Source organism: Cervus elaphus, chromosome 7 (assembly GCF_910594005.1).
Source record: "Cervus elaphus chromosome 7, mCerEla1.1, whole genome shotgun sequence".
Classification (NCBI taxonomy): Eukaryota; Metazoa; Chordata; class Mammalia; order Artiodactyla; family Cervidae; genus Cervus; species Cervus elaphus.
In genome coordinates this window covers 45,457,325-45,470,222 of record NC_057821.1, presented here as the reverse complement: position 1 = coordinate 45,470,222, position 12,898 = coordinate 45,457,325, and the positions used below count along the sequence as shown (strand labels likewise).

Sequence of the window (12,898 nt, the reverse complement as noted above, 5' to 3'; positions counted from 1 at the left end):
CACTCACCCACATGCTCTCGTCGTCCCCCGAGGGAGAAAGCTTGAGCTCAGAGGGTTTCTCTTGGGCCTGAGCTGGGCTGCCCTGAGCACGCGCTGACGTGGCTCAAGTGAGACGGTCCTTGTTATCCTCTCGGATGCGTCCAGTCGCATATTTTTCCTTGTCCAACAGCGTGTCAGGCCTTCACACTGAACTCTCAGACTTCCACAAAGTCCCGTTGTTAGGTGATTTTCAAAACCCTGTGTCCTTTGGGGGAAGACAGGAGGAAACTCCTGTTTGGCTTTTTTGCTCATGGGCTGTTGTTTTAATGTTTACCCTGGAACTTTGGATGTCCTGGGCTCCCAGAGCTGAGAGCAGACAGGAAGACTGACTACTCATGATTTTGCGTTTTGCCCTCATTGTGTACGTTCTTCGAAAGGGGCTTCCCAGGTGTCTCAATAATGAAGAATCTGCCTACAATGCAGGAGACCCGAGTTCGATCCCTGGGTCGGGAAGATCCCCTGGAGAAGCAAATAGCAACCCACTCCAGTATTCTTGCCTGGAAAATCCCGTGGATGGAGGAGCCTGACAGGCTACAGTCCTTGAGGTCACAACGAGTCACACACGACTTAGCAACCAAACAGCAACAACACAACTTAGAAATAAGAATAAGAAATTTAAAAAATAAATAAGAAACTTAGACAATGCTATCATGTAGTGATGAACCTCTGCAGAATTCCATGTTTGAATAATCATCTATACATACTCACAAATAAGTATTTATTATTAATTGGTTTGTGTGTGTATTCTCAGTTGTGTCTGACTCTCTGCAACTCGATGGACTGTATAGCCCACCAGGTTCCTCTGTCCATGGGATTCTGCACGCAAGAATACTGCAGTGGACTGTCATGCCCTCCTCCAGTGGATCTTTCCAACCCAGGGATCAAACCCACAGCTCTTGAGTCTCCTGCATTGGCAAGCAAAATGCATTAATCCAGACAAAAGATTTTTCAGTGGTCTCCATCAGGCTGATAAATTCAACAATAAAGATTGTCTTTAACTTTTCAGATTCTTAGCATAGTACACATTGGTAGAATAAACAGAGGAATTGGCAGTAGGAAAGTGCCTCCACAGGAAGGGTATTTTGGTAAAAAAGGCTTTTCTTGCCCCAGTGAAGGCTCTTGGCCTTTGTCATTTATAGCCACTTGGTGTCACTTCAGAGTAAGGTTTTTTTAATGCCTCAACTTGGGAGAACTTGGCTCTTCATCATAGGGTTGGTTCTGTGTGGCACTAGAAACTGTTTTCGTCAGAAATATGAGTATATAAATGCAATATGGACACCAAATTATTCACTACATACAACATGTGCCCAAAATAAGTTCAGAAGCTCCTCAGATTGCAAAAGCCCTCAACTTTCACAGCGATAAAGACACCTGTGTCCAAAAGCAAGCGGACACTCCTTTAGCAGCCACCAAGAGAACCAGCATTCATTCAAGATCACCTTAGTCTTGGCCACGCTGTGTTTACTCCCTGTGTTCATTTTTTAAGTGCTGCGTGTACATAGTTTTAGCCCCTTTGTGAAAATGTCCAAAAGTCCTGGTTCAAAGAGGCATGCAGTTGCCATGGAAACAAAGCTGAGTCAGCTGCATCACTTAGGACCTGCGTGCTTTAAGGAGTGCGCTGCTTTCCCTAGAGGAGCTCGTTCTCTCTGGAGAGCCGTTCCTCTATTTCAGGTAAAGTAATTTTACAAGATTGTCCCTTCCAAAGGGTTTTCTGTGCCAGATTATTTCCATGTCGCTGAAGTGGGCCATCTGGGATGATCCCCATTTAGTAGGTTCACAAATTCCAAGCAGCTTGTTCAGGGAACCATCACGTTATTTACACAGTGTTCCTGGAGTCCTCTCTCCATTGGAGGTGACTGTTACATCGTCCATGCCAGTAGCTGCTTTGTTTTCCCACGGGGTGGGGCAGGAACATTCAAGGTCATGCTTTGAGCTATTGCTACGAATGTCAGGAGAGGGAGAAGGAAAAAAAAAAAAACCCAGAAGAGGCAAAACAGGCAGAAAGGAGAGAAATGTAAGGAAACATAGTAGTCATTCTTGGGTACCTAACTGGGGCTGGCTAGAATTCTTTCTAAGTGGTTTCTTTGGGTCTTGACTGGGGTGTAGGCACCGTGTGAGATTTAAGCCTGAGTGCTCTTTGTTTTGAGGCCGGAGGAAGACTGGGCTGTGTCTGGATTCTTTCCTGAATTAAAAAAAATCGTTTAGCCTTGAAACAGTGCAGCTCCCTAGCAAATACCCATCCGACTCGATGGACATGAGTTTGAGCAAGCTCCAGGAGTTGGTGATGGACAGGGAAGCCTGGCGTGCTGCAGTCGGTGGGGTTCCAAGGAGTCGGTTACAACTGAGGACTGAACTGAACTGATACTTTTCAAACAAAGGAACACACCTGAATCTTAGAGCAGTGAAAAGAGATAGCTACACCTCTCCAAGTTGAGAGTATTGCTTATGCTTTTCACTTAAAAAAAACACACACACACACACAAAAACACGAGAGGAGCTGGATATGAGCTCTTTCAGGTTCCGAGTGAGAATGTGATCACTTAAACACTAGGGAGGCCCTCCTTGGTGAGACAGCCCTCAGTCTGGTGCTGAGGCTACACATCACCAGCAGGTGGCGCCCTCCTGGGGCTGATCCGATCAACTTCCAAGGGCCAGTCTGCCTGGAAACCTGCTACCTTGCCCCTTCAGCAGGGAGCCCTGGTAGTGGTTTGATGCCAACCATTACTGCTTTCCATTTGAACCAGCCCGTACCCTGGAAAGGAGAGTGCTCCTACATGAGCTCATCAAAGGGTGCTCGGGTCCTCTTGCAGTCTTCAGCATGCCTAGTGCTTTGAGGCTTGTCCTCAGTCACCATGCCAAATGCTAAGCAATTTGTAACAAGGCGGGAACACATTTCACTTGCCACTCATCACGGCTAGATATTCACTGGTGAAAAGAGAACAAGGTAAATCTGGGACCAAGGGGACGTGTGTGCGTGGTCATCAGTGTGTTCCACTTGCCTTCAGACACAGCCGACCGTCACGGTGCTAAGTGGAAACAGCCACGATTGGAAGACGGTGGTGAACCAGGAGCCCTTTCCTCGGTGGCAGAGGAAGCTGAGTTGGCAGGTAACGCCGGACACCCCGAATGTTTCAGATGTGTGAGCACTGAGCGTCCCAACGGTAACTACAAGGCAGCTAGAGTTTTAAGATCATAGTGGCTGCAGGAGCCTAAAAATGAAGCACTTTGTCCTCATAGACATTAGTAAATTGTTGCACAAACTGTAGATAAGAGCAAGCACTGTCTGCTCCTGGCATTTTGATTTCTGCCTCTTCACTCTTTGTGGCAATTTCCAGGGCCCAAATATTCTTAAATTTACAGGTATCTGCTTTCAGTTCAGTTCAGTCGCTCAGTCGTGTCTGACTCTTTGCGACCCCGTGAATCGCAGCTCGCCAGGCCTCCCTGTCTATCACCGACTCCCGGAGTTTACTCAGACTCATGCCCATCGAGTCGGTGATACCATCCAGCCATCTCATCCTCTGTGGTCCCCTTCTCCTCCTGCCCCCAATCCCTCCCAGCATCAGGATCTTTTCCAATGAGTCAACTCTTCGCATGAGGTGGCCAAAGTATTGGAGTTTCAGCTTCAGCATCAGTCCTTCCAATTAGTATTAGTCAAATGTTTGTGTTAGAAATATCCACTCCACAGATGAAGGAGAATGATCTGAAATGTCTACATACATGGGGTTGGCCTTCTGGATGAGTGACACGACTATCCTTTGAAACAAAAGGCTCTAAGAAGGCAAATTTGGAGGCCCCCAGGTGGTAAGAGCCAGGCAGCCCTGCGTTCCGCTCCTGGAGCTGTCGGTGTGAGCTCACACCAGTTGTGTGATACCTGTGTGAAAAGTGGACGTGAACAGTGCCTGCTTCACTTGGATTTTGTGAGAATTAAATGAGTTGGTCCATATGCTGCCAGACCCTTTGTGAGCCCTCGTAAAGCTTCTTGGCATTCAGAAGCTGTTAAATGCCAGTCCTTAGAATGTCTTACCCATCACATCGTCCTAGAGACCTCTGACAACACCTCAGCCTGCTTCTAGGATGTACTATCAGTTGCTCTGATTTAAGGTGCTGGGAAAGTTTGTTGAAGTGAGCGCTTGCCAGACAGTGAGTTTTGGTGGGAAGCTGTGTGAAGCATCAGCTGAGGACTCTTGGCTCAAGCTGGCCCAGTCGGTCACGGTTGGAGTCGGCCTTGCTGCAGCCATGGACGACTGTAGAAGCATGAAGTCCGTGACCCACAGAAGCCAGCGGGTCTTCTCTGGGTCATGCCCGTGTTTCTAAAGGACTTCCCATGCTCTGGGCAGCAGGCAGTCTGAGCACACCTACTTCAGCCCTTTGTTAGTTTTACTTAATGTTCTATTCTTCTTGTGCAGAAAGCATTTCAACTTCATCCTTAAACGTTACGCCAGAGAACTTGAAAGGTTCTGTGATGATCACCGCTTTTGAAAACTTCACTAGAGAACTGAAAAGAAACTATGAGGTAATGGCCCAGTAAAAATGAAAAGCTAGAAACAAAAAAAAAAAGAAAGAAAAGCTAGCTCGTTATGCATCTGAAGTAACAGGTTCACATTCATTAATCCCACTGTGGTCCTTCCTGTGTGAAGGTGTGCCTGAGTCTCCGGGAGGTACATTTGTCCTAGCTGTGATTGCTGAATTTAGTGCCTTTGTGAATTGTGGTTTGTATTTATAAGACAGCTGTTCTGGGGACTTCCCTGGTGGTCCAGTGGTTAAGAATCCGAGCTTCCGCTGCAGGGGGCATGGGTTCGATCCCTGATCGGGGAACTAAGATCCCACATGCTGCATGGTGTGGCCAAAAAACCAAAAACCAAACCCCAGCTTAAACCAGGTCAGCTATTCCTTGTCCATTTGCTATCGTGGGACCAGATGGACCTTATGGAAAGGCTTTGGGTTTTGTTGATTGCAGTCTCAGAAAACTGGACAAGCAGGAAGCAATGATTTGGTCGCAGTGACAGACACGGAAGGGGCCAGGGGACCACCTGGATGAGAGAGGCGTCTGGGACGGAGAGGAAGGTGGTCTGTGGGTGGGTGGCCAGCTGACCAGGGCAAATCTTTGGGACACCACACATGCAGGCGGTCATAGAACCTTGTCTGCAAAAGGAACTTTGAAACCATTTGCATCCCCTCCCTTTCCCTACTGTTTATAAATCCCTAAGGAATTATTTGTTGTGAAAAATACTTATGGTCTCACCCTAACATATATTCATTGAACTAACTTGAAAGATCTCCAGTCTTTTTTTCTGCAATACTAATGTAAGCTGAATTATAATGGAAATTTGTTCATGATACTCGATATGTGTATCAATGGCATGAATATAAGTTTTCCTGTTTTAGCTTATTGTCCCTTATTGATATCAAACCTGAGGTAATAAAATATGAAATGTGTAGCATGGTGTCTTATTACAGTGCTTTAGTGATGATGTTTGCTGTGACTATTACGTGCGGGCAGCATCTTTTTAATACGAAGCATATACCCAATTTATGTAGTTCTGTTTAACCTGGATGTGCTCATTTTGTTGTTATGGTTTAGCTTAGGTACAGAAGGAGCCCACTTTATTCCAGAAATGCAAAGGAAGTACCAGATTGCCTGATAGAACTTCTAAACCAGATACATCATCGCAGGTAAGTGTCGGGTTTCAACACAAGTTTATGGAATTGTAGTCCCTCAAAGCAACATTTCCAAGGGGAAAGGAGATGTATATTCTTAGGACAAGAAACATCTAGAGAAAAATATGGAGTATCTCTGCAATAAGATTAGGAATGTCTTTGTCATATCCGGCGGTCCGGTGAAGTTTGTTGCTCTTGTTTTTTCTCAGACTGAATAAACTAGAACAGTTTCACAGCTTTGTTCTCCAAGAGCTGAGCAATCTTGACAAGGATATCGACGTTCTCCAACACCTTGAGGACGATGTTCTGGTAAGTTCTTTTTGTTTGGAACGTTCTCTGTGACTTAACAGGATGTGTTCTGGCATAGAAAAACTGTCAACCACTTCAACCAACCCACCTCTTATTCAATTTTAGGAATTTTGGGGGAAGCAGTCGGCTGACCTGAAATCGTTCTGTGAACTCCAGCTGCAGAGGTATTTTGTTTTTTTTTTTAAACAAGTGTCTTTTCTAGAAGTATCTTCGTTGAAGTAGGAGGTCTTTAGCTAAAGCATGAGTGGTTGATGTTGGTAAAACGTTACTTAGGTAACTAATTAGCTGCATCTTTCCTAACCAGCCGCTTCTTGGGACTCCCTGGGCATAGAGCATGGCTTATGATACCGATCAAGACGTATACATTTTGAAAAGCACAAACAGGATCATCCAAACTTCTTTTTTTTTTTGGATACATATTGTTTTCTTTTTAAGCAAGATTTTTAAAATTAAAATAGATTCTGAGAAAAATATCGAGGTTTCTGAGTGAACAGTTGCTTTTCGGTTAAACTGAACTGTGTACTTAATAGAATATATTCTACCCACCTTATATACGGGGTATATGTGTACTTTTTTATTTTTAAATTTTATTTACTTACGTAGTTTATTTTTGGCTGCGCTGGGTCTTCGTCGCTGCCCCAGTTTCTCTAGTTGCGGCGAGGGCAGGCTGCTTTCCTTGTGGTGGGCAGGCTTTCTCATCGCAGTGGCTTTCCTGTTGCAGAGCAGGGGCTCTAGGCATGCGGGCTTCCATAGCTGCCGTGTGCAGGCTCAGTAGTTGTGATGCATGGACTCAGTTGCCCCCGAGGTATGTGGGATCTTCCCGGACCAGGGATTGAACCTGTGTCCCCTGCATTGGCAGGCGGATTCTTAACCCCTGGACCACCAGGAAAGTCCATTTTTAAACATGTATGTATACATTTTAAAACAACACGTGGGATTATCTTGCCGCGTGTTCCTCTCACTGTGGTTAGTCCGTCTCCATTCTGAGGCTGCTGCTTCTGTCCACTTGGAATAGTTTCCTCTTTCTAGAGGGGAGGAAGTGGGCAAGTGGATAGTGAAGTCCTTTACTCTGGTGCTTCTGTCCCGGGAAGAATTCTAGTGTGTTTGTCTTTCTCGAATCAAAAGGGATCCCTATATAAATGTATACTAGCCAAAGCCTTCTCTATCATATAAGAATAAGCTTTTATCATGGAAATCTGTCATGTGGTTTCAAAAAGGATATTATTCTGATCATATCGTGTATTTCAAACCAGAACAAAAACTGTCAGTGTTTGAATTAGCCATTCTACTGTTTTCTCAGTTAATATAAGGAATAATATTGACAGTATAGCCTCTAGATTTTCAAAGTTCTTTCAAACACACCTCTCACCCCGTGTACCATTCATTATACATGGTGATAGTGGATATCCATTTAAAATCTCTTCACTAAATGCCCATGGTTGTTAAGAATGGTTCTCAAGCTGGTTGGAATTAAGACCTCTCAACACTTTTAAAATTTATTGAGGATCCCCAGAAAGCTTTGGCTTTGTAAGTTCTGTCTGTGAATATGTTCCACATTAAAAATTGAGACTGAGTTTTTTTAATTTTAAAATAGTTTATTTATTGTCATGTAGGAAATATTCTGAGACAGTGTTTGAAATGTGTTTATTTAAAAAGAACAGTAATTATTGTTGTATGGCAGAAACCAGCACAATATGGTAAAGCAGTTTTCCTTCAATTAAAAATAAGTAGATTTAAAAAATTAAAAGAACAGTAATAAATGTTTACATATAGATATAAATAACAGATTTTTATGAAAAATAGACTTCTCAAAATAAGAACTATGAGAAGATTAGTGTTGTTTTATGCTTTTGCAGATCTCTCTAATGTCTGGCTTAATCAGCTCAGTCGCTCAGTCGTGTCTGATTCTTTGTGACCCCATAGACTGCAGCACACCAGGCCTCCCTGTCCATCACCAGCTCTTGGAGTTTACTCAAACTCATGTCCATCGACTCAGTGCTGCCATCCAACCATCTCATCCTCTGTCATCCCCTTCTCCTCCTGCCTTCAATCTTTCCCAGCATCAGGGTCTTTTCAGATGAGTCAGTTCTTTGCATCAGGTGGCCAAAGTTTTGGAGCTTGAGCTTCAGCATCAGTCCTTCCAATGAATATTCAGGACTGATCTCCTTTAGGATGGACTGGTTGGATCTCCTTGCAGTCCAAGGGACTCTCAAGAGTCTTCTCTAACACCACAGTTCAAAAGCATCAATTCTTTGGCACTCAGCTTCCTTTATAGTCCAACTTTCACATCCATACATGACCACTGGAAAAACCATAGCTTTGACTAGACGGACCTTTGTTGGCAAAGTAATGTCTCTGCTTTTTAATATGCTGTCTAGATTGGTCATAGCTTTTCTTCCAAGGAGCAAGCATCTTTTAATTTCATAACTTCAGTCACCATCTGCAGTGATTTTGGAGCCCAAGAAAATAAAGTCTGTCACTATTTCCATTGTTTCCCCATCTATTTGCTATGAAGTGATGGGACCGGATGCCATGATCTTAGTTTTCTGAATGTTGAGTTTTAAGCCAGCTCTTTCACTTTCCTGAAGAAGCTCCTCAGTTCCTCTTCTCTTTCTCTCATAAGGGTGGTGTCATCTGCATATCTGAGGTTTATTGATATTTCTCCCAGCAATCTTCATTTCAGCTTGTGCTTCATCCAGCCTGGAATTTCTCATGATGTACTCTGCATATAAGTTAAATAAGCAGGGTGACAATATACAGCCTTGACGTACTCCTTTTCCTATTTGGAACCAGTCTGCTGTTCCATGTCCAGTTCTAACTGTTGCTTCTTGACCTGTGTACAGATTTCTCAGGAGGCAGGTCAGGTGGTCTGGTTTTCCATCTCTTTAAGAATCTTGCACAATTTGTGGTGATCCACACAGTCTGGCTAAATAAGGGACTTTTTCTATCTGCTTCTGAATTCCATCCATCGTGACATCACACATCAGGTAGCCTCTGGAAAACTCCACTGAACGTTTGTAGAGAGTGTAGGAATGAAGGAAGCAAATTTTGTGCTAGTTTTCATCACAGTATTACCAGAATAGTTTTGACCTCACAGAATCTTTGAAAACTTAGACATCCCAAAAGCTCACACTTTGGGAACTGCTGGTAGTGATGTGTGCGTGCGTGCATGCGTGTGTGTGTGTGTGTAGACTGGGAAAGTTCTGCTTTTACTGGTGGAGGGAGAAGGAGAAGGGTGTGGCTGGATCTTAAAGGCTGGATGTGAGACGTACATTAGATTTGTGGTTTCAGCATCTGAACGGAGCTGTCAAGTGGGTAACCGGATATTCAAGACTGAAACTCACGGTGGAGGGTCTGACAGCGAGACAGGATGCGTTGACTTAGGAACCAGTTACAGAGATAAGTTGTTCCAGGACAGAATTCTCTGGCTGCTCCAGGGTGCTGAAGTTTGATAAGGGAGAGGAAGCCAGCAGAAGAGGGCGAGAGGATTATGCAAGGAGGGGGTGGTGTTACAGAGGATGAGAAGATGTGTGCCCATGCATATGTAGTGAGAGGTCTGGATTCTAGGAGATTCTCATTAAAATGTCAACCATGGTTATTTCTGTGTGGTGACATTTTAGGTGACTTGACTTTTCTAACTCAGGCTGTTCTGTATTTTTGGATTTAGTGCAAGATATAAATGACTTTGGGTTTCCCTGGTGGCTAAGATGGTAAGGAGTCCACCTGCACTGCAGGAGACCTGGATTTGATCCCTGGGTCAGGAAGATTCCCCTGGAGCAGGGAATGGCAACCCACTCCCGTACTTTTGCCTGGAGAATTCCATGGAGCAGTCTGGCGGGCTACAGTCCATAGAGTCACAAAGAGTTGGACACAACTGAGCTACTAACATTTTCACTTTAATAAATGACTCTTGTGTAATAAACTCAAACAACATAACATTTCATCAAGTAAGTGAATTTTCCTCTCTCCCTAGCCTGCCTTCCTTTTTATGATCCAGAGAGAACTATCTCTTTACTGTTTGGTATATATTCTTCTTGATTTTTTTCTGTTTCAGTTCAGTTCAGTTGCTCAGTTGTGTCCAGCTCTTTGTGACCCCATGGACTGCAGCACGCTAGGCTTCCCTGTCCATCACCAACTCCCAGAGATTGCTCAAACTCATGTCCATTGAGTTGGTGATGCCATCCAACCATCTCATCCTCTATTGTCCCCTTCTCCTCCCGCCTTCAGTCTTTCCCAGCATCAGGGTCTTTTCAGATGAGTTAGTTCTTTGCATCAGGTGGCCAGAGTATTGGAGTTTCAGCTTCAGCGTCAGTCCTTCCAGGGAATATTCATGACTGATTTCCTTTAGGATAGACTGGTTGGATCTCCTTGCAGTCCAAGGGACTCGCAAGAGTCTTCTCCAACACCACAGTTCAAAAGCATCAATTCTTCGGTGCTCAGCTATGTTCCTTTGTTTACATAAGAATATATACAAATGTCTTGATAAGTTTCAGTATGTATATTTTAAGTAACATAAATGAGATATTAAATTTTATGTGCATTGCTCTTCCTTTGCTCTCTCAGTAACAGAAGTAGGATTTCTTTCCAAGTCAGTAATAAGGATCTGCTAATTTTTAAAATAACTGTAGCTATTCTAGCTTATGGGTCTGTTACACTTTCACAGTTGATTTCCTGTTGATGAGCATTCAGATTATTTTAAATTATCACAAATAAATCTTAGTGAATAGCCTTGTAACTGTATCTTGAATGACTTTTGGTATCAGGGAAACATTACTGTTTTATTTGGGGAAAACAAAAATAACAAAATCTCCAAGTCAAACTAGTACTAAAAGAGGATATGGATAAAAGCCTAATCTGGGCTAAGAATATTAGAATTCCGGCCCTAGTGGGGAATTGGATCTAATGCGAGTTAAATGTATGTGTTGCGATCAGTCATGTATAGGAGAAATCAGGCTCCAGCAGCTGAACCAAATAGAGGTTTTGTTTGAACTCTGTGAGCAGTAGCCCAGAGGGATTTTGTCCAAGGCTGGTGCTGCGCTCAGTCGTGTCTGACTCTTTGAGACCCCCACGGACTATAGCCCACCAGGCACCTCTGTCCATGGGATTCTCCAGGGCAAGAATACTGGAGTGGGTTGCCATTTCCTTCTCCAGGGGATCTTCCCAACCCAAGGATCAAACCTGCATCTCCTGTGTCTCCTGCCTTGCAGGTAGATTCTTCACGGGCTGCGTCATCAGGGAAGCCCATGGAAGGCTGGTACGGCAGCGTTAATGCCAGTTAGGGACGCAGGTTCTTTTCGCTTCCTACTCTGTTGTCTTTCCTTGGCTTCGGGCTTCATGGTCACAGAACCGCAGCTCTACCTCCAAGCACGTCTGCTTTCCATGCAGGGAGGGGCAGATGGTGAAGGATTTGGTAAAAGACGTGTGCCAGTAGAATCTATCTCCTCTTTTAAAAATTAGGGAAACAGTTTTCATGGAAGTCGAATCAGTAGACTTTTGTCTCCCTCTTATTGGCCAGAACCGAATCACATGAAGCTTGCTAGTTACGAGGGGATCTGGGGCTGCAGATTTAAACTGAGCTTGTTACTGTCTTCCTGCAAAGTGGGGTTCTGTTAATAAGGAGAAAGGGGAGCATAGATGTTGGATAGGTAACCAGCGATGTCTGTCATGCCTGAATTAAATTGTATGTGCTGAACACAGGAGAAGATTGAGAAATAAATCACAGATGCGATTCTGTCTGTTCTCAATGAGCACGCACCCTAGTGTTCGCTTTAGGATGGGAGAGTCTGGTCCCTACCCACCTCTTGATTTGTGAGCCTCCAACGGGACTCAATCTGCTTATTGACAATGTGCATTTTCCCAAAAGCCAGACCAGCCACTTTATCTGGTCCTCCCCCCAAGAAATAGCTGTCTTTTCTCCAAAACACCAAAGGAAAAAACAATAACATCATGCATTAGACTGTGGAGAGACAATACGTGTGCCTTGAAAGCAGCACATGTTTAAGAGATTTTTGAGAGTGACTTTGACCCCGGGCAGTTCCCTCCAGTGCAGTGAGCTTAGCTCCCAGTGGAGCTGGATATCTGGGTTAGGGAGGTAGCCGATGACAGAGAGTGACGTTCAGGTTGGCTCCCTGAGCTCTAGGGGCCAGGAGGGGAGATCATTCGGGCTTCACTAACCGCTCTCCTCCTGTTCCCTTTCCACCAGCCTGAGCCACGGGAAGGAGATAAAGCAGCCTCCGGCCACATGCGCAGTGCCTTAGTGCTCTGTGCCCACTCACAGCAAACGGAATTCCTGAGACCTGCCAAGTCTGGGTAGACTGTAATATGTTGGTCGTTTGTCCATTTGTTCACAAAGGTTTACCTTTTGTATTTAAATTTGGTCAGAAAATAAGACATTCAGGATGTTTAGCAACTTGGAGTGATGTTGCCTTTTTTTTTTTTTTAAAGTAAAATTGATTTTTATTTGAGAAGTGTCTTCAAGTTATTTGGAGAAGGGAAACCTCAGCATCTGTGTATATATACTACTAAGCATGTCTCTTTAAGGGAGAGCTTACTTTGGGATGAAAATAGCTCGGATGAAAATGGTGTTGTATTTTGAAATAGTTATTCTTCTGTTGATTGGCAGATATTCTGTTTTCTCTGGAACTTTAACAAAACTTCCAGCTCTAGCAGAGGAGAAATATTCATCTTTTGATAATTACTAAATGCTCTATAATAAAGTCTGGTGCGTGGAGTTGTATATACAGCTGACTGGGTTTATTTTAGAAAAGTGAAACCTACATAAGTTAAGCGCATCTATAAAGTACATGCTTGGATAACTACAGTTAAAGACTGTACACTGAACGCCAGATTATACATTATATAATTGTTATATAATATAGCTTAGTTATAGTTT

General features: G+C 43.9%; 1 protein-coding gene across 1 annotated transcript in view; it reads left to right on the top strand.

The window, feature by feature from the left end:
- The window catches only part of SYCP2L (synaptonemal complex protein 2 like), a 55,056-nt gene extending 42,500 nt beyond the window's left edge, over positions 1-12,556 (top strand). Inside the window, exons 26-31 of the mRNA XM_043908839.1 lie at positions 3,045-3,146; positions 4,446-4,552; positions 5,621-5,712; positions 5,907-6,006; positions 6,112-6,170; positions 12,209-12,556. Coding sequence (XP_043764774.1) covers positions 3,045-3,146; positions 4,446-4,552; positions 5,621-5,712; positions 5,907-6,006; positions 6,112-6,170; positions 12,209-12,263 — 515 coding nt within the window. The 3' untranslated portion in view covers positions 12,264-12,556. The remainder of the gene's footprint in view (positions 1-3,044; positions 3,147-4,445; positions 4,553-5,620; positions 5,713-5,906; positions 6,007-6,111; positions 6,171-12,208) is intronic.
- Positions 12,557-12,898: the final 342 nt, after the last annotated feature.